The 26,482-nt window shown below is 46.3% G+C and overlaps 1 protein-coding gene across 4 annotated transcripts; it reads right to left on the bottom strand.

Moving 5' to 3' along the window:
* Positions 1–404: 404 nt before the first annotated feature.
* Positions 405–25,689, bottom strand: Top3b (DNA topoisomerase III beta). Of its 4 annotated transcripts, none has more exons than XM_005334477.4 (18): positions 25,571–25,689; positions 18,453–18,638; positions 17,184–17,315; positions 15,179–15,285; positions 14,472–14,546; positions 12,914–13,110; positions 12,095–12,251; positions 11,018–11,131; positions 9,204–9,294; positions 7,352–7,506; positions 7,118–7,223; positions 6,303–6,449; positions 6,006–6,179; positions 4,076–4,204; positions 3,361–3,510; positions 2,827–2,927; positions 1,972–2,173; positions 405–954 (listed from the first exon to the last, which is right to left on the bottom strand). In XM_005334477.4, the coding sequence occupies exons 2-18, from the start codon at positions 18,520–18,522 to the stop codon at positions 473–475; spliced, it is 2,589 nt and encodes an 862-aa protein (XP_005334534.1). In that variant the 5' UTR covers positions 18,523–18,638; positions 25,571–25,689; the 3' UTR covers positions 405–472. The 4 variants fall into 4 exon arrangements, with proteins under 4 accessions (XP_005334534.1, XP_077894973.1, XP_077894972.1 ...); XM_078038847.1 differs by having other exon boundaries at positions 2,827–2,888; positions 3,361–3,531; XM_078038846.1 differs by having other exon boundaries at positions 3,361–3,531.
* Positions 25,690–26,482: the final 793 nt, after the last annotated feature.

Consider the following 26,482-nt stretch of genomic DNA (forward strand, 5'->3'; position numbering starts at 1 on the left):
ATACAAGTGTGTGGGGGCTGAAGCCAAGGCCAAGGAGATTTGTGAGCTAGGCCCAGAGAGGATGTCTATCAGGCTTGCCTGCTCCATCAAGCCTTTTGCCTAGGACACCTGCAGGACTGATGGGTTGTTGATCCCCATCTTCTTCATGGCATCAGGCTATCTCATGCTTGTGCACATAGCTAGCATTATTATACATATACTGAGATGGGGTGTGAATTCCAACTGGGTCTATTCTCTGCAGCTCCAGTCTTGGAGGCACAGCCAGGGTGGGGGCAAAGTGGGAACACTTTGGCATACATAGGAGGAAGAGGTAGGTGTGCAGGGAGGAAGGAAGCCCCACTGGTTCCTAGGGCACAGTAATCCTCTGATGTCGCTGCAACAGCAAAAGGCCCCAGGCCTCTTGCTCTGGAGAAGGCAAAATGCATTTTAATGGTTTCAGTGACTGGAGTCTGGGTAAGGGAGGACAGGGATGTCATACAAAGTAGGCAGCCAGGGCTGACATCTTGTCCTTTGGCCGTTTGGGATTGGGCTTCCCTGGGGGTCGCCGGCCCCGGCCCCGCCCTCGGCCCTGCCTCCTCCCAGGCCCGCCACGGTGCATGGGGTGGCAAGAGGCTGCATGCTTCAGCTCCACCAGCTCCTGGAATATGGGGTCGCAGAAGACACAGCCTGTGTGCTGTGTCTCATCACCTGGGAGTGGGGACTTGGCTTTGTTGAAGTCCACGTCGAGCAGGGCAGCCTCGCAGGTATTGCAGGTGTCGGAAGACACTCGAACACGGTGGGCGTTCTCAAAGCAGTGAGCTACCACGTTGCACTTGTTGCAGGCCACTTTCCACTTAGGGCCTGAGGTGGGGTCCAGCACCAGGACCCCACTCTCACACTCTACACACTGGCCGATGCCCAGCATGCTCAGTGAGTGCTGGCAGGTGGGGTGTGTGCACTCATTGCAGCCCATGCCTGTGGGTAGAGGGGAAGCTTGTGATGCACCTCTGCTGTGCTCACCTATCCCTACAGCCCCCTGGGCCTGCTCTCAGTGTCTCAAATTCCTGGACCCCTTGTCCTGGCACAAAGTACTCCTTTTGATCTTGCTCATGGGGGCAATCTTGCTTTTATAGATCCTGGATTCCTGAATTTTCCCAGCTGCCATCACTCCCTGTTGTCTGCTTATTTAAAAACTCCTCAATCTTGAAGGCCCTCCAGCCTAGTGTCTTTTTCGCAGATCCTAGCCAAATCCATCCCTAACCTTCTCTTTGCTTTCACAGCTCTTCACTGGTAACTCCATGTGGTCCTTGTATCACTGGGCCACATAGGACTGTCTTTTGGACAGCCAGAGGGCTAAGATGGGGCCTCATTACTCTAGCAGTCTGGATGCAGGTGGGGATGAATCTGGATGAGTCTGTGAGGGCTCCTTCCAGATCCCCAGGTTAACATGGGTAGATGTCTCACTCCCACTGGTTCCTAGTCTATAGTAGGGGATGGTGACACCTGAGAGGCTGTGCAGGATGTAAAGAACACAGCATGGGTGAGTGTGATGGTTTCTGGGTCCCCTCTGACTCTTGACTCAGTTCTCTCTACCCTGCCTTGATGCATGCTCTCCTTTTTCTAGTAACAAGTGTATGAGAACAGAGTATAGCAGTGGGTACTGCTTGCTGAGTGGCCTCCACATGCTGCAGATTCTCATTCCCCCAGCCCAGGAGGAATCATAGCTCACCCCTTGCCCAGATCCCCAGTGACCAAGCAGCATGGAGTAGCCTGCCCACTCAGGCAGAGTGGCAGATAGGCTGACTGGTGGCTGAGCAGTGCCCCAGATATACTCCAGATCTTCCATCTTAGCACCAGTCAGTGTGGGAAGGGCTGGGGTGAGGGATCTCCTTGGAGCCTGGTGTGATGATGAGGCTGGGACTGGTGCCAAAAAGAGACTATAGCTACCCAGTGGGGACAAAGGGCAGCCAGGACTTGGGGTGCTTTACTCACCTTTCTTCATGTCTCGGAAGGGTGGGTGGTTGTAACAGTAGGGACATAGTGGGTAGCTCTTGCCCCGGGAACCTGATGACCATAGAACCAGCTCGAAGTCATCCAGTGGGCACCGCAGTTCCTTGTAGAGTTTGATGGTGCCATTCTGAGGGAGGGTGTAGGTCTCATCACAGTGGGAGCAGTGCAAACGGCTTGGCTTGGCCTACAGCAATGCCAAGAGGGAATACAAGGGCTTCCAGGGTCATTGACTTTCCTGCCCGCCCTCCTTTCCCTCAAAATATAGAATACACAACAAGTACGTAATATAGAATACTAACATGTTAATATAGAATATAATACATTGCCATCAAGGACCTTCAACCAAAAACCATAAGCCTTAGTATATTCCACACATGAATGAAGGTAGTTCTAAAGTCCTGGCATAGGACTACAGTTGTAGCTCAGTGGAAGAGCACTTGCATGCATGAGGCACTGGGTTTGATTCTCAGCACCATATAAAAATAAATTAAAAAAAATAAAGGTATTGTCCATCTACAACTAAAAAAAAAAAAAGTCCTGGCATGTAGGTTAATAACCACCCATGATAGCAAGAAACATGTGTTAGGAAATAATGGACAATGTGTGTTCACATGGCTTAATGGCTGATGTGTTTATGGGGTCTGGGGGACATTGGAGGTATTTGTTGGTACTGACTTAGGTCTTTCAATTATTCTGTGTGAAACCCAAAGCAAAATACATTATTTCTGTATGACTAATGATAAAGCAGAGGCCTAAGAAGTGACATGATTTGCCTGAATTAGTGCAGAAGGGTGCTATGGGCAGGAAGGGCAGTCACAGCCCCTCAACCCTACTTACCTGGATGTACTTCATGAACCGGTGACACTTCCCGCAGCGTGAGAGGGGCTTGCCTGTGGCTGCTAGGGGTGAAAAAGACACCTCCATCAACTCATCCATACCTGAAAGCAAGCATAGTATAGGACAGAGTCACATCCTTTCTAGTCTCTGGCAGCCTACCCTCCAGTATGTGGCTTGGTGTAAATGGGTGGGCTGGAGTGGGGGTTACCACACATGGTTGAGGTCCTTAGTGTGAACACATCCTTGCAGGTGGTGGGGTTTCTACTGTCGGTGATGGAATGGCAGAGCAGTAGCCCCATTTGTCAGGTGTGTGTGTTCCTGGCAATGTGTGTGTTGTTAATCCATCTGCTATTTAATCTCAATAATAATCAGTGAGGAGGCATCATTTCCTTAGCCTGCAGAGGCCTGGAGTTCAGATCTGGTAATGGGCCTCATATGGGTGCCCTTAGTTCTCCGAGTACTGCCAGCCCTGATTGGTGGTGGTGATGGGGGGTATCCTCTGGTGGCGGGAGTCAGGGAAAAGGTGGAGCTTACCAGCAATGGAGTCAACAAAGTAGTGGAACTTCCTCTTGAAGACATCCAAGGTGTGGCCTAGGACCTGGCGGTAGTCGGCCTTGCCTTGGGCAATCAGGTTCAACTGCTTCTCCACAGCACTTCGGATGGTGGGAAGCACAAGTTCTGCATCTGTGAGCAGATGGCTGGAAACTGCTACAAGCACTTGTACCCAAGGCCCTGACACCCCCACTGCCTGCTTGTCCCTCCAAATCCAGCTTGCCTCCTGGTCTCTCCCTGGGCTGTTCAGCCAGAGTTTGATGGCACCAGGCTGACTCCTATACCCATAGGCCTTTCCCAATTTCCCACAGGGAAATCTTGCACAGAGTGGGTGAGAACATCTTGTCTAGAATCATATTACAGATATGGCTGTCCTCAGGCCACATCCGTGCTGTGGTTCTGCATTCCCAGAGGCCTAGGACATCTCTACAGGAGAGAGCTGATGGGCTCCTTAGCTAGGACCCCACACATATCCAAGGGCTTGTCTGTGGAAAAGAGCCCCTTACTTTCCATTTTAGATCTTTCAAGCATGCCTGTAGGTCCTGGGCAGCACTCCTGCAGTGGGAGTTGGGGGAGTACATGAGGGGGTAGGGGCTCAGTGCAGGGCCAGGACCCGTCTTGAGGAGACAGCAGAATCACCACTCAGGGAGAAGCTGGGGAGTCCACAGGCTCTAGGATACAGGACCAGGGGGCTCACCAATCTTATAGTAGCCATGCACCAGGACAATGCCAAGGTTGGTGGGCTTGAGTCGGCGGCCACTCTCCACAGTGACATAGTTGCGCTGACAGATATTGTTGATGTGCACAGGGATGCTGGCATCAGTCCCTAAAACACATAGTAAGGCTCTGGGTTTTCCTTAGCCTGCAGCCAACAGTACCCACTGGATTGTGCACTTGAGCTTTATCCCCACCAGTTGTTAGGATCCTCCATCTCAGTGCCTCCCAACCACTAACAGGAGGGAGGACTGCATGCCTGTGGTTCCCTCTACATGGGGCTGGGCACCACACTAAGTGCCTTTCCTATTTTGTCTTGTGAATCTAAGGACAACCACTCATAGGGTACTTATTTTAGCTTTATAATTGAGGACAGAGGCTCAGAGAGGTTAAGTGACTCTGTCAAGGTCACAGAATTTACACTGCAACCATTAAATGTAACCTCCTTGGCTTCTATTACCTGGAAACTGTAGCAAGCAATGCTTCCTGGAGGAAGAGCCCCAGCACCTTCCAAGGGGAGCTTACAAGTTCACTGTTGAACCCAGCTGGTTTTACCCATTTCCTATCTCCCACTTTCTCCATCTTTCTAGAGTTTTTCATGATCCCCAAGGCAGGTTCCCAGTTCCAGAGATGTAACTCCCTCAGCCTTGAGGAGCCTACTTGGTAGAGAAGGCAGCTGAAAGTAAGGCATTCTGAGTGTGGTGTGTGTTGGACAAGAGAAAGAAGAAGGAAATTCATGCTGACAGCACACCTGCCAGTGCTAGTGGGTGACGGGCAACTCAATGAAGGAGAATTTTCCATATGAAGAAATGGATACCTGGAGTCTAAGAAGCATGCTGAAGTCCCAGAGCTCACAGACCCTGTGGATTAGGATAGGAGTGGTTCTGTGCCTATGAGGGGCTCTGAATCCCCAGAATGTTCTTACCGTAGCCTTGAGTGGCAGCTCTGCTCAGGCTCCCCGGCCCATTTTCCTTTTGGCAGTACAGGGGACTGAATTCAGGTCCTCATGTATGCTAGACAAATACTTTACCACTGAGTTATACCCCTAGTCCTTTAAAAAATTTTGTTTTGAGACAGGGTCTTGCTAAACTGCCCAGGCTGGCCTCAAACTTGGGATCCTCCTACCTCAGCCTCCAGAGTAGCTGAGATTACAGGTGTATGCTGCTGGACATACAGTGGGCTTGATCAGACCCTTTTTACACAGCCCTGTGGGCCTCCACCAACAAGGCTACCCTTGCCCACTTTCCTGTTTTGAAGGAAACAGGAAAGTGGGCAAGGGTAAAAGCCCTAAAAGCCCTCTTCGCTGTAACAAATGTAGCTTGTTTTAGTCACTGGGTCCAGATCCCTTTTTCATGTATGGCTGCTAGAAGTCATGACTTGAAAAGGGTTCCTAAGCCAGAGAGGGGCCGTTCTGTTAATGGGAAGGAGCTAAGAGTACTTGGGGAGCAGCACCCATACTCCATAGCAGGCTGAGGGCTGCTCCATTGGGACTTAACCACAGGTGCCCCAGGCCCCTAAGAGAAGCAAGACCAGAACCTGATTCCAGGAAAGGCATGATCAGCTATGTAGACTTAGGAGGCTGCTGATCTGACTTATGAATCTTTTGGCATTGTGGGTCAACTCTCAGCGCTATGTGTGCTAATTAGTACATGACCCCACAGTGCATGAGCATGTATCCTGGCCTTCACAAAGAAGGCTAGGTCCTGATGTGACAGTGTTGTGAGTTGCTTCCCACCGTGGGATCTGCCAGGATCAACTATTCTACAGGGTGCCACCAGTTATCAGATACTGGTCCACAGATTGGTGCTGGGCTGGGTGTATAGGGGTTACTGGGCAGCTTTGCTGGTACATCCTTTTGGCCTCAGTCCTGGGGAAGGGAACCCTGGGTCTAGTAACTGGGTAGATGCACCCACCGATGCCATGCTTCTCCATGAGTGTGATGAGCTCAGCCTCAGTAAGGTAATCAGGCGGGCTTGTCTGTTTCTCCAGCATCTTCACCTCACCCACAGCAAAGGTATCACCCCTCTGGCAGGTGGGTAGGCTCTCTTCCAGGGGCACGCTCTGCCAGGGCATAATCTCTGTGAAGCCTAAAGAGAGACAGCACCACTATTTAGGGTCCCCCTCCTGGGCAACCCAGGCCTTAGACCCTAGGCCTACCATCTCTGGATCCAAAATCTGTGAAGGAGGATTCCTAGGACTCACAGTTTTACCTGGTGAGATGACAGTCTTCCCTGAGCAGGTAAAGAGCTCAGGACCAATCCTGAAGGAGATGGTGCTCTGGAGGTACTTGCAGTCATGGCTAACAGTGGCAATGAAGTGCCTGGTGATATACTCATAGAGCCGCCATGCATCACCCCCTGCAAAAGGCCCACAGTCAGTCACTCTAGTGGCCTGGCCAGGTTTTAAGGACCCCTAGCACTTTCCCTCCAGCCTTGGCATGGATGCCAGGGATGGCCTGCTCCAAAGTCCAAAAAAGAAAGAAGGAAAACACACAGCAAGGGAAAGCCAGTCTCCTATGCTTAGTGGTATCTTCATAGCCATGGCTCCCACCTCTCTAAACAGCCTCTACCTGCTTCTCTGGGGCTGCTCTTTAGGCTCCAGCCTGTCCTACTGTCTAGTGACATGCCACCTCACTTCAAACTCCAGTGTGTGTAGTAGCTCCTGTTTCCACTTGGACTGTTTTCTCTTCCCCATCTGCCTTTTCCTGGCATGAGAGCCATGTAGGAGGTGCAGCCCATCATTGAGCCCTGTCACTCTCTGCCTGGATCTCATCCCATTTCCTCTGATGTTGTCTGCCCACCCACTTCTCCCTGATCAGTCGCCACAACTTCACTACTAACCTCAGTCCATGGTAATGAAGCAAAGCTTTCAGATGAACCCCTCACCAAGCCAGGGAAAGAGGAGCATATTGCCAATAGGGCCTGACTCTGTCTAATGGTGCTATGTAGCTATTGTGTCTTGTTCTTTTCCCTGCTCCGCCAGAAGCTTGAGAGGTGTGTGGGGAAGTGGGTGGGGCATCTGATACCTAATTCTGCTTCTGTGGCAGACCTCATGGGTGTAATAGGAGGATGATCTCCAGCATCGTGGCCTTTCCGTGGGCGGTTGATACCTTCTGATAACAACCGCTTCACCTGAGGAAGAGAGCACAGAGTGGAACTGAGTCTGGGCATGACTGCCTCCTACTAGTCCTGGGTTTGACCAAAGTGCCTCAGCCTGTTCTGAGGCCTGAGTGAGCAAAAGCAAGGTCCACTCCACTTACCGTGTCTGCCCAGTAGGGGTGGTTGGCCTGCTGCCGCAGAGAACCCTTCAGGTCAAAGTTCTCAGGATAGTGGGTAGTCTCTGTCCGTGGGTAGCTGATGTAACCCTGTGTATACAGCCGCTCAGCTGTTTGCATGGCATGCTGTGGTCCCATGCCTGTGAGAGACAGGAGTCTCAGGAGCCTGGAATGTGGGATAGCCAGTGTGCTGACCCTCACATGCTTTATTGTCCAAGAAGAAATTTACCTGAAGCCCTGCCTGGCTTAAGTGGACAGGATATCTTACATTCCTCAGCAAACTACCTGTTATCTGCAGGAGAAATACAGGCCTAAAGTAATGTTGATAAGAAGAACTCCAGTTATGCTGAAGGAGGAAGGGAGACTTTTGTGACCCTTTTCACAGACTACATCCCAAAACTCCGGGAGATAAGGATACTTCTTATTAACCATAAAATCTGTAAGAATTTATGGTTAAGAATATAATTAGAACTGGCCAGCATAGGCCAAAGTAACCTAGAGTTGTCATGGGAGTGGGGACTTGAAAGTTTGATGTCATCCTGCTATCAGTCAAAAGTCAAGAGGTAGACCTGAGTGAGACTTTCTAGAAACTTCTCTGGGATCCCAATAAAACTGGAGTGCAGGGGCTGGGACTGTAGTTCAGTGGAAGAGTGCTTGCTTAGCACATATGAGGCACTGGGTTTGATCTTTAGCACCACATAAAAATAAATATAATAAAGGCATTCTGTCCATCTACAACTACAAAAAAAAAAAATTAAAAACAAAACAAAACTGGAGTGCAGGAGAGGCATACTGTCCTTCTCCTCTCTGAGAGGACCTACTCTCTCCCCCGAGAGTGTCTCCTTTCCCTTTTCCTATCCCTTCAATAAACTCATCCCTGTTATTCTCAGTAATATGTCTTTAATATTTCTAATTTGATCACAAGAATGGGGCTTAAAGGGAGGGGTATCTTTATGAGGCCTCAGTTTCCCAGAAAGCCTAGCTCTGTAACAGTATCACATGCATGTTACTCATGGCTATGGTGATGATGGAGCACCTCTCTTACACACATATAGCTATAGGGCTATAACCATAGTGGCTATTGAGCCTACTATGATAACAAAGAGCACAATCACAGTTCTGAGCCTTTGTGGTGTTTTATCCTTCTCAATATACTGAGGTAGGGTTCATCCTGCTGCTCCCTGATCAACAGAGGCCAGCATTCAGCTAATGATCACTTAATGATACCACTGTCCTCCTGGGACTCTGGAGGCACTGATCCACAAGGACATAGCCCATGGCTTCCCATGGCTGGGCCACCAAAGCCTAGAGACTGCTAGCTGTTAGAAACTGCCAGGTTTCTAACCCAATCCCTTTGTGATTGAGTAGGAAGCTCAGAGATGAAGTTTACATCTATTTCTAGTTGGCTGAGGCCTCTCCTTTGTGCTAGTGAAGCTGCTTGAGAATTCTAATGTTAGGCTGTCCCTCTCAAGTAGTGGCCAACATTATCACTGCTATTTTAAAAGATGCTATTTCCCATAATTTAGTCTTTACAGCAAACCAAAGACACAGGTAATATTGTTGCTCCATTTTCTCAGGGGATAAGAAACTGGGGTTTGGGATAAGAAAGGAAGTGGTTGAGTTTGGACCAGAGTTTTGCTCTGGAGCTGGATCTCCAGAGTATAAGGCCTCTGAGGGACTCTGCTGACCCAGGGCCCTGCACTGAAGGTAGCCTCCATGTATTTTATCCTGATAGCAACTACTGAATCACTGAATACTATGAGACACTATTCTCTCATTTACATTGACTTATTCCAACTCTGGAACTTAAAGAGAAATGAAATTGGCCTCCACATACCCAGAGCAGAGCTAGCCACACGCAGCATCTCCACAGTGTTCAGGGCCAGTGGCCTCTGCTTGGCCTTTTCTTTCTTACTTGTGGTCTCCACCTAGAAGAAGGGACATTGTGAGTAATTTTTGGAAGGGAGAAGAGCCCATAACAGAGGGAATCCAGATGTGTGGGCAATGGATTTGGTTTCATTCATTTGGTCTTTCTGCTTCTGATTTCACTCTTTCCAGTCGTCTAAAGACTGGATTGAATATTCAGGACCAGGAAAGGAAAAATAATGAAAATTCTTTTCTAGAAAAAGAGAAAACATGGAGGTATGGGGAGGAGTCAGGGTAAGAGACAGCAAATATAAATCCCATAGAGGCCAATGTTACGGGATGGTACATGGGTCTGTCTGTCCTAGGGACGGTGGCTGTTGTTTGCTGTGCATGGGGATTGCTGACTGGGCCACAAGCACTGCTACAAAATTTTCTAGTTTTTCAAGGGAAGCTGCAAGTCCATATCATTATGTGATTTTTTGTAAAAGGCCATGCAGGTTAAATGGAAAAATCAGTGGGTTGTGCTTGGTTGGTGAGCTACAACTTCCCACCTCTGGACCACACACTTGTTGGAAGAGATGGTTCTTTGTTTTGTCTTCTGCAAATACAACCAGAACAACTCAAACTCTGCCCTTTGCCCTTGCCAATCCCTTGTAGACTGGCTAGGGTGGCACATTCTGAATTCCAGACTGACAAATGTGGGTGCTAATGCTAACGCCAATTGTTTATGTGTAGCAATGGAGACTAGGGTCACTCAGGGTGAGATCTGGAGGTGGAGATGGCGTCTCCGTAGGAATGTCATTGGTGCTACAGGCATGGAACAGTTCTAAAAGAAGTCTAAGAAATCTGAGACAACAGAAGCCTGGGCAAAATGGCATGCAAGGAAACCTTAAGAAAGACAAGAAGAAGGCAACTGAAGAAAGCCAAGTTGTATTTTACTGACTTTGGGAGTTATTGGAGCAGGGCATTGATCTGCTGTGATGGCAGTGACTTTCCCCCACTTCATGTAGCCAGCCCCTTGCCAGGCTGCTCTTCCTAACAGCCAAGCAGTCTGTCTGTCTGTCTGTCTATCTATCTATCTATCTATCTATCTATCTATCTATCTATCTATCTATCTATCTATCTATCTATCTATGTACCTATCTAACTATAAGTAAGAAATACAACTCTACAGAGTTGTGAAAGTTGACTGAGGATCCCAGGTCTATACCCTGCTGGCTGAATGATCTTGGGCAAGTGTGTCCATGTGCACATAGGTCCCTCTATAGTTGTTAGCTTTCAATATCATAAAAAAGGGACATCTGTGTGAAATGAAGTCCTAACAAAGGAGATCAGTTATGTATGGTGGAAAGGGGAGAATTAAGAGGTCTGGCAGGGCCACAGGTGTGTGTAGTATCTGGTAGAGAGTAGATACTCAGAACTTTGGAGCTACCACACTGGCAGAAGTATCTTAGGAGTGTATGTGTAAGTAATTATTCCTCTTTCCAAAAAGATATCTGTTTCAGAAAGGGGAAGAAAGATGTAACCCATGGTTATAGACTGTTCCTCTGGCCAGAGGTTTCTTTTTTCTCTTTCTTTAAAAAAACTTTTTTAGCTAGAGATGGACAAAATACCTCTATCTTATTTATTTACTTCTATGTGATACTGAGGATTGAACCCAGTGGCCCCACACATGCCAGGCAAGCGCTCCACCACTGAGCTATAACCACAGCCCCTGGCCAGAGTTTTCTGGAGTTCTACATCCACAAAAGGCAAATATGATAGATATGGGAGTAGGAGGCATACCTGAGCTTCCTTCTCCAGTTTTGTCATGTTTAAAAACATTTGTGCAATCTCCCTGTCAAATACTCTCACTCGGTCCCAGTCCAAAAGGAGAGATTTGTCTTTATCTGTGTTAACCTGTAGAAAGGACAAAAAGTGAACAAGCAAGAAGTATCCAGGTGAGCTTTCTCAGGGAAGGGAATCAGGGGAAGTCGGTCTTTGTACAGGAGCAAAATGGTCTCCACTCTGATTTCTCCTAACTGTAGTTGTTTAGCTTACAGATATGCAGGCTGGCATCTAATCCTCCCTACTCCCCTGCCAGCAATTGGGTGGGTAGTCTCAAGAGGGTGGCCTGGAGTTGAGGCTGATGTGTCATTAAGAAGTGTCTGAGCCTTTACCTCTCACTCCATCCCTGCCTAGTCTAGGCGTCTAGGTATGCCGGTACCAAAGATCACCAGCCCTGTGTCAATCAGAACAACTCTGCTATGCTTTTTTTTTTGGGTACTGGAGATTGAACTCAAAGGCACTCGACCACTGAGCCACATCCCAAGCCCTATTTTGTATTTTGTTTAGAGACAGGGTCTCACTGAGTTGCTTAGTGCCTCGCTTTTGCTGAAGCTGGCTATGAACTTGCAATCTTCCAGCCTCAGCATCCCGAGCTACTTAGATTACAGGTGTGTGCCACTGCGCCCAGCTTTGCTATGCTTTAAATCAAGCTTAAAGAGGCTTTTATTCAAAGAAAAGTTCTAAGCACTTTCAAAAAGTTTGAAAGCCCATGGCCTCAATCCAGTTCTTGGATCTGACCACCACAGTTGCTGGTCCCTTAGGGGGTTGACTTCACCCTGTACCACTAGAGTGAAATTCATTCTTACTTATCCAAATTCAATATATTCAAGTCCAACCTAGCCCCACTACCCCCATGAAGGCAGGGAACATCTTTTCTGGGGCACAGAAAACCATTCTCATTTATAGCTATTCACATTTGTGTCCTTGGCCAGGGGACTTTAGGATAATACAAATGATAGTGGTGGAGGAAAACTCTGAGAATCCACTCAGCAAACCTGGAACAACAGAGAAGGAATACAGAAGGGGGAAAAATACCTTGGCCTGCAGCACCCAGTAGGTCTCTGGTTTGAAGGACTGGATTTTATCATGTCTCTCCACGCAAAATCCCAGGGTAGGAGTCTGACATGGCCCAAAGGAGATGAGAGAGCTATCTAAATCACCGTATTTCCCTTGGAAATATTTTGTCTGGAACCTAGGGGGAGTGGTGGGGTAAAGAGAAAGACAGTTGATTAAGAATTCACTTAAGACATTATTTTTAAACCCCTGTGTGAGTCTAGCCTGGGGCTTGGGGTATATGTTGGGAAGTGGTACAAGTAAGCTGCTATTAGTTTGAAGTCAGTGTAACAGAGTGTGTCATGCAGGAATCATGTGTGCATATGATGGACAAGTGAGTGAGACCCAGGGAGTCTCCTATTATTTTGGGTGATGGGTCTTTCTATTATACTCTATCCATCCATTGCATTCTTCTTAAGACTCTTGAGTAAGGATACCCTCTGTTTATCAAGTGGCAGTTTGTGTGATGTATAGTATGCCAGCCATATATGTAATTTTCTTCAAGTTTTTTTTTTGATGTAGATGGACACAATACCTTTATTTTATTTATTCATTTTTATGTGGTGCTGAGGATCAAACCCAGTGCCTCACATGTGCCAGGCAAGTGCTCTCCACTGAGCCACAACCCCAGACCTTTCTTCAAGAGTTTTAAAATGTGAAAATTTCCTGTTGCTGATCTGGGCTCCAAGAGGCCCTGCGGTTGCAGATGGGGACCAGCAAAGGCAGGTACCTAGGGTAAAGGGAGGGAAGGGGTATGCTTGGGCCCAAAGTACATGTGTATGTTTGGGTGGGGGACAGCACCTGGTGAAAGCACAGCCAATACGCAGGTCCAGTTCCTGGCGGGCATCCACTGAGAGTGCCTCATTGTGGTCTGGCTCACCCAGGCGGGCCATGGCATTACAGATGTCTGTGTCAGTAATGGAGCTGAACCTAGCCCGGAACACGGTCTTCTCATTGCTGTGGGCTTTATTCATGACAGGCAGAACAGCATCAAGGACCTGGGGGGAAGGAGGCCTGGCTGTGATTGTCCCCAGGCTATCTACCTCCACACCTCTGCAGTTGAGCCTGGCTCTTTCCAGTGCTGAACCTTTTGTGTGGGAAACCTTCTTTCACCCCTGCCAGACCCTTCTCCATCTCTCTGCCTTTTCAGAAGCTTTGGTCTCTCCACAAAACCTTCGCCACATGGCTCCCTTTCCTAACTATAAATATGCCTGGACACTCCCCTACTTACTATTACCCTGCAATTGCCACCTTTCTTGTCTTCTGCTCCCAGTTAGTAAATGCTACTGCCAAGCATACTAGGGACACCAAATCTACTCCACTTGATCTGTTTCCCCTCTTCCTGGAGGAGAGTGTGCTTAGAAGGGTAAGTGAAACTTTCAGATGACTGGAGGAAAGACGGGGAAAGAAAAAGGAAGGAAGAGGAAGAGGAAATGGGCAAAAGTGGCAAGACCACAGGTGGGTTCAGCTTGTGGGTGGGGGTTGGGCACAGCAGGTCCTAGAGTTGAGATGCACTATGAAGGCTGTGCAGAGTGACGGGAGTGTCCTTATTGGGGAGAAGTGGTTTTATTTCTGAAGGAAGAAAGCTAATGAGCTGCGATCATTCTCCACCCCCAGAGGCAAAGGTCCCTGGAATTGGGTGGGGAGGGGATAGAAGGATATCTAAGAAGGGAGTATGCAATTGGGTTGGCTGAGGGTACTGCACTAGAATGCCAGGAGCCTTGAGCACCCCATCTCATTGGAATCATCTCCTGAACCCTAAGGCATATCAGACCATAGGTGAAAGCTGAGGGTACAGGGACACAGGGTGACTTGTATGGAGCTACAGCCTAAGAGGCATGAGTGAGACTGGCAGTCATAATAAGCATGAGGGTACAATGACTTAAGTAAGCACAAGAAAGGGATACATGGGAAGAGAGGGAAGCCCTCTGTCTCTACAGGGAGGGCTGTGTGACTGGGGGTGACTGGGAGGTGGGAGGGCATTCTGAATGAAGCAGAAGATGTGTAAAGGTGGGAGATGAGAAGAATGAGGTCTCAGAAAGGTGTGTGGTGCTGAGGTGATCAATCACATCAACTGAAGGTCCCAAGGCACTGAGCTGGGTCTGGGACCCTGAAAACTAACTTACTACATTTTGAAATCTGCATCTCCCTAGATAATTCTGCCCCCTTTTAAGCCAGCTCTACCATGTGTCATTAGAAAGCAAAGTAACACTAGGGTCTATTCATTTTAAAGTGTTTATAGAATTTCCCAAATAAAGGGTGGGGAAGGCATTTTAAAGCTGCTGTAGATAACCCCTTACTTCAGCTTCAGGAATAATGGGACTGAGGGTGTTAGAACCAAAGTGGGCACCATACTTACCTCAAAGCAAATGTTCTCCCCTTCCTTGTCACAGTCTAGCCATAGCACAATGTAATCGCAGCCTCTGCCCTCCACCTGTCCAAAAGCACACATTAACATGCATCTGTCACAGGCCCAGGCCCTGTGATACTCCCCCTCTGGGGACAACAGGTAGAGCCTGGGCCCTGGGGGCTGAGTCTTGATTATGAGAACTAATGCCTAAGATGAGCAAGGAGCTGGCTACAGTGAGGCTGGCTCAGCTTCTCAGAAAAGAATTTATCTCAGAAGGGTTGTTTTTTGGATCAAAAAATGATAATTATAATATGGTCTTTATCCCCAAAATTGAAATATTAAAAGTCCTGAAATGAAATAACCCTAATTAGTAATGGTGGTTGTCTTGGGTCATGTGGTTAGAAATAATTTTTATTCTTTCTGCTCATCTATAATTTCTAAAATAAATATGTATTTATTTTAAAATTGGAGGAAAAAACCTCAACTAAGCCAAAAGCAGAATGTCTGCTCTTTAGGATTGAATGATAGGAATGACTAGGATGGGGGAACCAGGCCTGAAGGTGCCTTGTGGGCCAGCAGGAGATGCCCACAGAAAGGCAGGCCCAGGTCAGCCAGCAAAGGTTTCTGTGTCAAAGATGAAGATGAGGATGAGGACTCAACTAATGGCAGGCAAAGACAGCTGGAGTCACCTGGTGAGTTCCTGTCCCTGTACATACCTGCAGGAACTTCACCATGTTCAGCTTGGGATTAGCTTCCTTCTTCTCTGTTGGAGCTTGGCTGAACAGCTCTGCCGGGTCCACCTTGTCCCACTTGTTGTACTTTCCTACAAACCATAGTCACGGTGAAACTGAGTCACACTGCACAGCTCACAAAGGCTTGGCCTCCACAACTTTCATAACCCCAGGGAGACAGTCTCTTCTCATTAATGAAGAGGAGAAGGCTTGGATGAAGATTGGCCCGAGGTCACTTGACAGTCAGAGGCAGCAGTGCTGATATGTGGATTCAGGTCTTTGGGTAACCCCACCCACTAGGCCTTTCTTCCCCTGGGCTGTTAAGCTGATGATACCCTGACCTGGCCACCCTTGGGAACCAAACAAGCAAACTCTCAGCAGGGTTGCTATTCTAGCCTTTCTTCTGGTATTTTCCCTGTCGTGGCGTGGAAAGCACCATTTCTGGGTTGGTTCACTTTGCCAGGGCTCTGAACTCATGTGTCATCTTCTCTTCAAAATCAAAGGATTTTGTAAACCTTTCCCACCACACAGCATTTCATAGGGTATACATCAGGGGCCCAGTTGTTCCCTATGGAAGGTTAACCTCTCTTGGCCTCATGTCTGGTACCTCCCCCTACTTCTCTACTTATGGTCTGGCTCTTTCAAGCTTGGACTTCTGGTTTTATTTTAGATCCCATTCTTGCTGCCTGGGAGTACATGGTCAGATGGAATTCTAATTCTTGCTCTCTATGTGCCTTTTGGAGAATAAAGCCTGGGGCCCCAAAGCTTGGCTACACCACTTTATCACCTTTGTTGTTATTGGTATGGTTATGGAGCAAGAAAAACTACTGAGGTTTTAGTGCTTTTGATACCTTCACTATCACGTAACAATGAGTCCCTCTTGGGAATGGGAGGAGGACATTGTTGTACATTTCACAAATGAGAAATGGCAAATTAGTCTGAGGAAGTAGCTTAGTGGTACAGCGCTTGCTTAGCAAACCTGGGTTTGAACCCCAGCCAAAAAAAAAAAAAAAAAAAAAAAAGGCAGAGTGAGAGGGAGAAGGAGAAGGAGAGAGAGAGAGAGAGAGAGAGAGAGAGAGAGAAATGGCAACTCAGAGATGTCTAATCATTGCCCTACTCCAGCTGATGGCATAGTACAGAAGCTATGGTTTGAATATGGTCTGAGAGTCCCCCAAAGGGTTCATGTGCTAGAAGCTTGATTCCTAGTGTGGCAGTATTGGAGGTATAAAACTTTTAAGAGGCTGGGCCTAATAAAAGGTCATTAGGTCACTTAGGGCACTGCTGTCAGAAAGGATTAAGGAAGCAAGTTGTTATAAGAGCAAGCCTGACCCTAAATCTTTCTCTGGTTTCCTGCTTTACCATGTGATCTCTCCCTCTTGCATATGTCATCCAGATGACACTGTGATATGCCATGATGTCTTTGCTAGAACTGGCACTATGCTGTTTGGACTTTCAGCCTCCAAAACTATTGAATTAAATAAACTTCTTTTCTTTAGAAAGTTAGCTTACCTCATGCATTCTGTTGTTGTAGTATAAAATAGACTAATATGGCAGGTCAGAGCTTGGGTTGGACTTATGTTAACCACATGGTTCTGCACATAGACCCAGGTGGTCACTAATTCTGGCCTTATCAAGGAAATGGATAACAGTAATGATACAAGACAATGGCAGTCATCCAATGACCAACAGACAATAGTTAACTTAGCAGGAGCAGTAGCCCTCTCTCAAACATGTGCAAGGGCCAGGCACTTCATGAGATAGATATCACTACCTCATCTGCACAGGAAGGTGTACAAGGCATATAATGCCTAAAGGGAACTACTGGGACAGGAACTCTGAGATGCTGAGCTCTACAGCCTGAATTCTGGGCATCTTACTTAGTGGCCCCTAGTCACTAGTCCATGACCTCTGGATGTAGGCTGTAACTGGACCTTTAGCAGTGCTGTGCAGGGCTCCCCTCAATAGGATGAAGGTGGGTGGGGGTGCTCACCCAGGAAATCCAGGGTCATCACATGACCACAGACAGATGTCATCTTGAAGCGGACTGGTTGGCCAGCAAAGGTTCCTGTGTATTCATGGACTGAGCAGGCCCCGTTCAGCCCTTTATGTGAGGACATGTTCCCTAAAAGAAGAAGTACAGAGAGATGGAGCTGTGGATACTATGAAGACCCTGGGCCCAGATGTCATCTCTTGGAAGGCCAGAGTCCTCCTTCCCCAGAGAGGTCAGTTTTAATATTCTTTAGGCCACTGTGGGTAATTTGGTACTGGGAGATTTAACAATACTCAAAGACAATAGCATCTGTAAATGACCTAGTACAATGCACTCACAACACAGAACTCACAGACTGGGAGCAAGAGGCAGACCCTCTCAGGCTTTTTATCTGCATTTCTGTTTCCATTTTTCAATTTGATTTTTGCCTTACTATATTTGAACTTTAAGTTCACCAGGGATTAGGTCAAATTATCAAATTCTATAGTGTCTTTTTCATCCTGTCTACTGATGGTTCTGCAGACTAATTTTCTCAGCCTCTGAGGGTGAGATGCCAGTTCTTGAACCCCTTTAGACTACAAATGCTCAGGTGTACTATGACCTCTTCTTTCCTAAACTGCTGGATCAAGGGTAGATTCCTGCCACTGCTGGGTACCAAGCATCCAAATATCCTTCATATTTAGAGGGAATTAAAAGAAGGAAGGGAAATGGCACTCCACCAGGCAGCCACCCTAGTATGTTCAGAGGTAGGCATGAGAGGCAGACGTTATCTTTCCAGTTCCCTGGTCTCAGGAAAACTGGAACTTGGCCTATGGTCAAGGCTCCCCCATAGGCTCCTCTTGAATGATGTGAAGTGCAAAGGATGTGAGGCATTGGTGAATTTCCAGAGATGACAATGGCCATGACATAGTCTTGTCAAACATAGATATGGGAGGGGGTCCTGGCTGTCTTGTGTACCTCCTTCCAGTTTACTACTTATGTCCAATGCCCCTGACTGGCTCAGAACAATGACTGCACCTTCCATCTGACTGTGAACTATGTCTTTTTCTTTCTTAAGAGTCCCAGCCCTGGTACACACCAGGTGTGGAAGTAAACACATCCAGGGTGACTACTGTCCAGATGCTTCATTAATGCCTTCTGATCTGAACCAAATCTACCCTGACAGAGATAGAATCACACTTTGGAAAAAAAGAGAAACATTCTGAATAGTAAAAATAATAATGCTCACAAACCAAAGCAATAAAGAAAATTAATGTTGGTCTTTCCTACCTCGAGAAAGGATTTTGGCGATGGACTGTGCCAGGGATGGCTTCTCTGCAACCATGAGAACAGTCTTCATTTTGGCTCAGGGCTGTCAGGGACCTCAGCCCTAAACACCCCAGTTTCAGAACAACAGTAATGCAAAAGTTCAGAAATTGCTCTTCTGTGGCTCAACACAATTGTCAATGCTAATGCCTAAGGAGAAGAAAAGAAACTCAGGAAATAGCAATTCTTTCAAGGGAACTTTGTAACTAACAAGGAAATTCACTTAAAACAAAACAAACAAAAAACCCAAGAGAAAGAAAAATTAGGGAAACTGGAAGGCATTTGGCATATAGATAATGCACAGGTCAACTGAAGTGGGAAATTGGCTTCATTTGGGGGAAGATGAGGTGACCTGAATGATATCAGATCAATTTTGTCACTAAATCTGTGCCTAGGAAGAAGCTGGGGTGTACAGACCTGGATTCAGAGGTAGGGGCAGTGTGGTGCCCAGCCTTTCCCCCTGGGCTAGCTCTTTCACTTGTCAGTGGATTCATCTCTTGGAGGGGAGAGGAACAATCGCAGCCTTTCCTGCACATCAATTCTGTTTGCTCCCAGGCTGAATGGCATAGCCATCTTGGCTCAGCACTGGGTTACCACGGGATGCTTTACAGAATGCATACGGTCGGCCAGTGCTCCCTAGGTCCTACAGTTGGGTCTGAGGCCCACTGGTCCAGTCCCCAGAGGAGCTCAGAAAGCCCTTCATATCTACCTACCTTACTCTACCTGTTGCTTTGCAGGCCATCCTCTGGCCAAATTAAATTGAATACCATCATTTAAAGTTAAAAAAAATCCATTTGAAGCCTACTTTCTTGCCTGGCAACATCCAACATGATGGATGTTGGAGAATGCAGCTTGGCTAACTGGAGGCCCAGCTCAAAGTGAACTCTTCTTTATTTTTTAGTACTAGAAATTTAACCCATGATAAGCAGTGCTCTATTATCCCCATCTCACTGAACTTTTCTTTACAGAGTTCTCCTAGCACCCACTGGCAGGATGAATCACTTCCTCCTGTGTCCAATGTCTCTTGGGCTAGGTCTCCATCTCAGCTCACTGCACATAGTGCCACTGTCAGTTACTGCCTCATCTCTCCAAGAGGAAACACTATTGGCATCTGCTACAGCTTTCTGGGCCTCCTACATCACATAACAACTGCTGTTGAGAAGAAAAAAACCTCATACAAATCCTTACTGTTTTTTTTTTTTTTTTGCAGTGCTGGGGATTGAATCCAGGGTTTCATGCATACTGGGGAGCTCCGTTCCCAGCTCCCTTTCTGTATTTTTATTGTGTGTATAGCATTGTATTTAAAAAAACCCCACAAAGACCTGTATTGAGACAATTGGATAACCATCTGGGGAAAAAATATAAAATCACACTTCTACTTCTTAACCTCCACCAAAACAGATAACAGAGCCAGCAAGATTTAAGTAAAAAATTAAAACCAGAAAAATACCAGAAGATAACATGAACTTAGTAATATGAAATGATGTCCAAACATTCAACAAACAAAATTACAGCTAAAATGAGTTTGTACTTATCTCATTAGCAAAGACCCAAAGTCCAAGCATGCAATCCACAGGGGTGTGGGGGAAGTAAAACTGAATTGACATCTGTATGAAGTGATTTGACAATACTTTTTGAAAATTACAAGTGCACAGCCTCAGCAATTCCACTTCTAGGAGAGAATTCAATTATTTCAGTTTTTTACTGAGCACCTACTACAAGCTTAGCCTAGTTTTAGTGCAGGGAATATGGTATGGAGCAACACCAGGTCCTGTCCTGGAGCTCACATAGCAGGGATGAGGAGTTCATAGTTGGGAGGGGACTGGGTAGCATCTGGAGAACAGTTCAGACAGAAGGATAAGGCCCTTAAGAGAGATGGTTTGGTGGAGAATTAGGGGGTCAATGAGGAGGTCAGTGGGCTGAGGAGTTGGGTTTGCTCTGGGGGAGCTGAAAGCAAGAGGAGGGTTTGCACAGGAATGGGATGATCTGACCTCAAGTGTTAAAGGGACTCTGTTTGCCATGCAGAAGGGAGTGGGCCCTGGTGGTGGTAGGGGAGAGGAGTCAGTCTGTTCAAGACTGAGATGGGCAGGACATGATATGGGGAAGTGCAAGGATGACTCCCAGGTTTTTGGCTCATACAACTAAAGGAAGAGTGGGGGAAATACCCGGGAGGGACCAGGTCAGGGCTGGAACTCAGGAGCAGCATTTCAGGTACGTTAAATGTGTTCCATTAGCTAGATAGCCAAAGTGACTGTGGAGAAGGCAGCAGTTGTGAGAAATTGTGGTGCATGGAAGGAGCCCAGGATGGGGGTCAGGGAGATGAGGAGGCGCTAGCAGACTGTGGTAGGAGAGGTGGGGCCCCAAAAGCCAAGGGAAAAAGCATTTCAGGGGGAGCCATTGACATGTCAAAGACAGGCTGTGCAATGTGGCAGCAGAGACCTGACCATGGGGTACGACAATTTGAATGACGCCAGTAACCCTGATGGGAGCTATCAGGGCTCCCTGATAGTTGAATGACAGAGGCAAAAGCTGAGCAGTGTAAGCTCAAGAAATCTGGGAAAAGGGGAGGGGATGTTGTACTTTTTCCATTTTAAGATGAACAACATATCAGCATGTTTGTACACTGATGTACTCCAGGAGAGAAGGAAAGAGAGGAGATGCAATCGAGAGTAGGGAATTGCTGGAGTGATGCTGGGATGGGTGAAAGGCTCAGGCAGCAGGCAGCTAAGACCATGGAGAGGAGGAGGAATCCAGTCAGTCATCTGTTAGTGGAGGAGGAAGCCAAAAAAGGATAGGAGGTAGTGCTGGAGTAGGCTCTTAGAAGGGGAGCCTTGGATTTAGACAGGATCTTCCAAATGAGTATGAGGCAAAGACACGCCAGGGTTTGAGGGATGTGATCGTGATGACAGACTTGACTCCAAGAAGGATGATGAGAGAGATAAGGGGATGGGAAGGTTCCACACAGCCTACACTCTGTGGCCTCCAAGAACTGTAGGAAATGAGGCATTAGGGTAGAGAGGGAGTCAGAGGAAGCAATTCTCAGGGGGCAGAAATGCTTGAGTGGGAATTACTCAGGAGCTCGGCAGTGAAAAGTTGACTTGGGGAGGGTAAGGGGCCTGAAGTGGGTGAAGGGTGAAGCTGCCAGGAGAGAAGTGACAGAAGTAAGTGGTGGACACTACTGAAGACTGCTTATAGGAGTTCCTGAGAGGCAGGATAGGACTGGGGTGGAGTGACTAATAAAGGTGGACATGGCACCACCTATGACAAAACACACCACTTGAGGAATTCTCTGCAGCATTATCATTCATGAGAGTTTAGAAATGACCTAGAGTATGTTAACAGGGAATTGGTTAAGTAAGTATGACATACCTATACAATAGAATACCTACAGAAGTTAAAAAGGAATCAATTTGCTTGCTAAACATAAAAGTGAATCAGATTGCAGACAAATTTCATCAAGAAAGGTAGGCATTTGGGCTGAGTTGTGGCTCAGTGGTAGAGCGGTCGCCTAACACTTTCGAGGCCCTGGATTCGATTCTCAGCACCACATAAAAATAAGTAAATAAAATCAATGTATTGTGTTCAACTACAACTAAAAAATAAATATTTTTTTAAAAAAGAAAGGTAGGCATTTACCTGGTGTGTAAAGAGTGCTGCTATCTGTGATCAAACACATTTGAGCATGCATGTGCTTTACTCGTTTACAAAGAACAGATGTGACTGGGTAGAACTCAGAAGCAGTTGCTCTGAGTGGGATGTTAGTGCTGGGGGCCTGTTTTCTGGCTACCGTCCCTTCTGTACCTTTTGCATTTGATGCCATGGATGTAAGTGACCGGTCAAAAATAACAAAGATAATAAATTTAAAAGTAAAGAAGAAATAAAATAAAATCAGAAAACTGAAAGACAAAAAGATGTTGACAAAACCCCCTTCACTAACGGGGTCTCTGTTTCCTAATAATGCCCAGGAGAAGTGGTCCAAGGATTGACCTGGGCTGTCAATTCTGGACCTTACTGTAGGACAAAAATGAAGCTAAGAGTATTTATGAGAAAGTTTCCCCAAGTAAAAAAACAATTTAATTTGGTCCTTTCAATTAAGTACTTGGATGTTCCTCCTAAATATACAATCGTCTGCAAGGGGTAGAATTCAAGATCTCTGGGAGTGATGACCTTGGCAGTTTGCAGGTGAGCTCACCAGCTGATATCCTACCAATCTCTCACTGCCCTGCTATAACCCCCTCCCTGTAATTATGGCTGTTTTTGCCTTCAGGCCTCCCACCTAGGTCACTTTTCCCCATTAGTCCCTGGGACTAATGCTCTGATCCCCTGCCTCTCCCCTCCTGAAAACTGCACCTGGTGTTGCAGATATTTCTCCCATAGACTGAGTCATTTGCTGCTATATTTCTGGCATCCTGTGCACACCGAATGTTTGGTGGACGAATAAATGAATGAACAACTGTAGCTCTGCTCTCTGCTCTAGGGGAGTTTTGGTTCTAGCAAAGGCAGAAGCTCAGAGTGAGGTTTAAGGAGACTCAAAGACTCCCTTTTTCCCACCCAGAGAAGTCAGAAGCCAGAAGGGAAGACTGGCAGCAGAGGGAGACTGTTCCCAGTCTATTCCAAAACAGAAAAACATTTGGTCCTAAAACATCCCTTCAGACTTTTTCATTTCTGTTTGAGTAGCCAGCGGTTATAATGTAGTGACAATATGCCAGGTACTAGGCAGTCTTACCATTGTACTGTTTTCCTATAGTGGGAATATAGGGACAGAGACCAGAAACCCAGTTGCAGGCCTTGGATTTGAACCTGGATTAGTTTGTCTCTAGAACCTGCACTCTAAACCTTTATCTTGTCCTGCTTCTATGAGGATCCTGAAATACAACAGCAGCCCTGTTTTACTTCCCTATAGTGTTATGGTCTCCATCTATTTATTTGGTTCTTGTTTTGCATCCCCTAGAACAAAAGTATGTGCCAAGAGAGTAGGGGTCTTGTTCATCTTAATGATAAGTATTAGATGGTAAGCAAATATATATGACTGAATATATAAAGCAGTAATTTTACCTGTAAAATGAATAATAAAAATGCTGCATCTCTAAAATTAAAAATCTGATTTTAAGAGCATTGTAAACACTTCTGCTTCTTAATGTTCTTTTATTCCTATGGTGTCAAAGTTCCAGAAATTTCACCTCTCTACTACTTCTTTTTCCACATAAGATCCTAGGTTTTCAATACATAATTAACAGTTTGAGAAGTCCCTTCAGAGAGAAACATTTTTCCTCAGCATCCTAAAGGGGATTACCTCATTTACCAGCAAAAGGGATAAAATTGGGCAGTATGCACAAAGGCATGTGATTTCAGACTGCTTGTCCACTTGGCAGAAAGTGTAATTGCTATTTGTGTTTGATATTCATCTGTCTTCCGTAGCTTTGGCATTAAAGAAATATAAGCTCTAGTTCAACATTTTAAACTTAAGTACTATATGAGGACTTTGTAACATTCTTAGTGTCACTATTTTGTTGAAAAAAACAACAACACTGCTTCCTTTAAGGGGATGGAATCATGGACTTCTGGGGTAAGGGTCCTTGGTGGTCATATGGTACAACTATGGCAAAGTCTCAGATAGAGTGATTTACCAAAGTTCACCCGGGAATAGTGAATTTTGGGCCTGCCTCTTTACTTTCAGTCCAGTACACTTTTCTTTAATTATATTTCTGCAGTCTTAATGGTGATTAATTTTCTGTGATGAATCTTGGGGCCTCTCTAGTTTCCTATTATGGGACATCTCTCATGGAAACCAAAGAGAAAACCTGAGAGCAATGGTTTGCAAACTTAAACATCATCTTCACACTTCTGCCTTACAAACATCAATACTCATTCTAGTTTTTGCTTTTTAAAAGGCTTAAGTATATAAAAATGGCCAGAAATAGGTTCTTTATGATATACCTACATGGTATATCAATTCAATCTTATTGACCACCAAAGCTCTAAGACTGAAATTTGTATTATTCCAAAAAGAGACAAGCAAGTGCTTAACTGGGTGGTTGACAGCAAACACCCGAACTAGGATTGTATAGTAGGACTGAGGTGAATTAATATGAGTAAGCAGGTTAGTTTGTTAGTACCCTGTCAACTCTCACCAGCAATACCATCACTGGTATGTGTCCTTTAGAAAATACTAAGCACATAAATTTCTTTCTATGTGTTTATGAACTAGTGGATTTTAGCTCGGGAGTGAGAGTGGAGGTCTAACAGAATTGAGAGTCTAGGATTTCCCATTTCAGCAACTTTAGCAAATACCTTCTGAATCGGGAAAAGAAATCTACATTTCTTAAGCTCTTCTATTGCACTGAATATTCCATAATTATAAACACTATTTAGTCTACCAACAATCTAAAAGACAGGCATTGTAACTTTTAAAACCACGAGTAAACTTAAGTTCAGAACAAGTCAGACTATCATCAGTTGACCTCGGTAAAGGAATCCCAGTGCTCTGTAGCCATCAAGTCCAAGATGAGCTGGTTTCCCAAAGGCGAGAGAGACACAGGCAAGACAAGGCCATCATTTTCCCTTTCACCTCTGTAAGAAATTACTGTCCCTGGATTCTAAGTAATTTATTCACAAAAGTTGGCTTCCTCGATTACCGAGATCGCGTCTGAGAGCCAGGGTACCCTCAAGACCCAGCCAGGGCCCAAAAGGCTAAGTGTGCAGACTGCACGGACCTGAACCTCTGACAGTCGCACTGCCTCCCGGAGCCTGTTACCCTACCTGTGAGACCTGGGAAACAGACCTCACCTCAAAGAGTTGTGAGAGGGTTTGGTGAAGAAGAGTACTAATCGCAGCGCGACCTCCCTTCAGACAAGGGGCTAAGCGCTGACCTACACCACTTCCCTGAACTCCCACAGCAAGCTCGGGACAAGGATCACCGACAGCGAAAAAAGAGGAGAGAAGGTAGAGCCCGCCCGGGACCCTCTCCCAAGTCCGCGCCCCAGCCCGAGGTGTGCGCTCGGCTAGCACTCAGGAAACAAAAAATTCCCAAGCTTTCCGCTTCCCTGCGCAGCCCGCCACGGCGATCGCCGCCCACCGCTCACCGGTAGCCCTATCGCGGCTCTGGCTCTGGCCGCAGCTCCCGGGGCGCCACCGGCCACCCCTACTTCCGGTCCGGCCGCTTCGGGAGTCGCCGCGTCTGGCGTAACACCTTATATCCTCCGATGCCCGCACGTCCGTTTTCGCGAGTACCGCAACTTGTGCGTTCCGGAAGCAGGTCCCGGAGTTGCTCTTTTAATTTGCAATATGCTGGGAATCCCAGACTTTCTCTACTGAGCCCTATGTTTCTTATCGTTGGAGGGGGTCTCTAAGCCTTAGGCATGACCCCTCCCCTCTACAGTCCGTAAGCAATCCCCAAGCCTTCCTTCTAGATTATTCCCTGGCCAGAGAGAAAATAATTACAATTAGCATTACAACGATTATGAAAACACGCACGAAAACATATATGCTTTTAATTAAAATAAAAACTACAGATCTGTGTACAACAGGCTTCTTTCAATGCTATAAACATTGCAGAATGTGTTGTTATATCTGGAATATGAATCAAAAAAATTTTTTTTGTGTTAGAGCATTAGGAATATGGAAGGTTTAAAATAATTTCATGATTTTATTTGAATATATAATACATATTTTTAATTTTTTTAGACTGCTCTCCGTGTGTTACTCAGGGTAACCTCAAACTCATGGGCTCAAGTGATCCTTCCCAAGTAGCTTGGCCTTAGCCTCCCAAGCAGCTGGATATCTGGCTTTGGATACCTTTTAAATAATACCACATACACATTTCTTTGGTCTCCTGTAGACACTTTTCCTAAGCTGTCTTTACTGGAGTACCATTCTCGAAAAATGGAAAAAGAACACTTCTATTAGCAAATTAAGGTTGAGAAAGGCCACAAATTAAGAGTCCCAGTTAGATTTCACTTTCAAAACAGGACTCCTGATTACAAATCGGCTCCTTA

Source organism: Ictidomys tridecemlineatus, chromosome 2, assembly GCF_052094955.1.
Source record: "Ictidomys tridecemlineatus isolate mIctTri1 chromosome 2, mIctTri1.hap1, whole genome shotgun sequence".
Taxonomy (NCBI): domain Eukaryota; kingdom Metazoa; phylum Chordata; class Mammalia; order Rodentia; family Sciuridae; genus Ictidomys; species Ictidomys tridecemlineatus.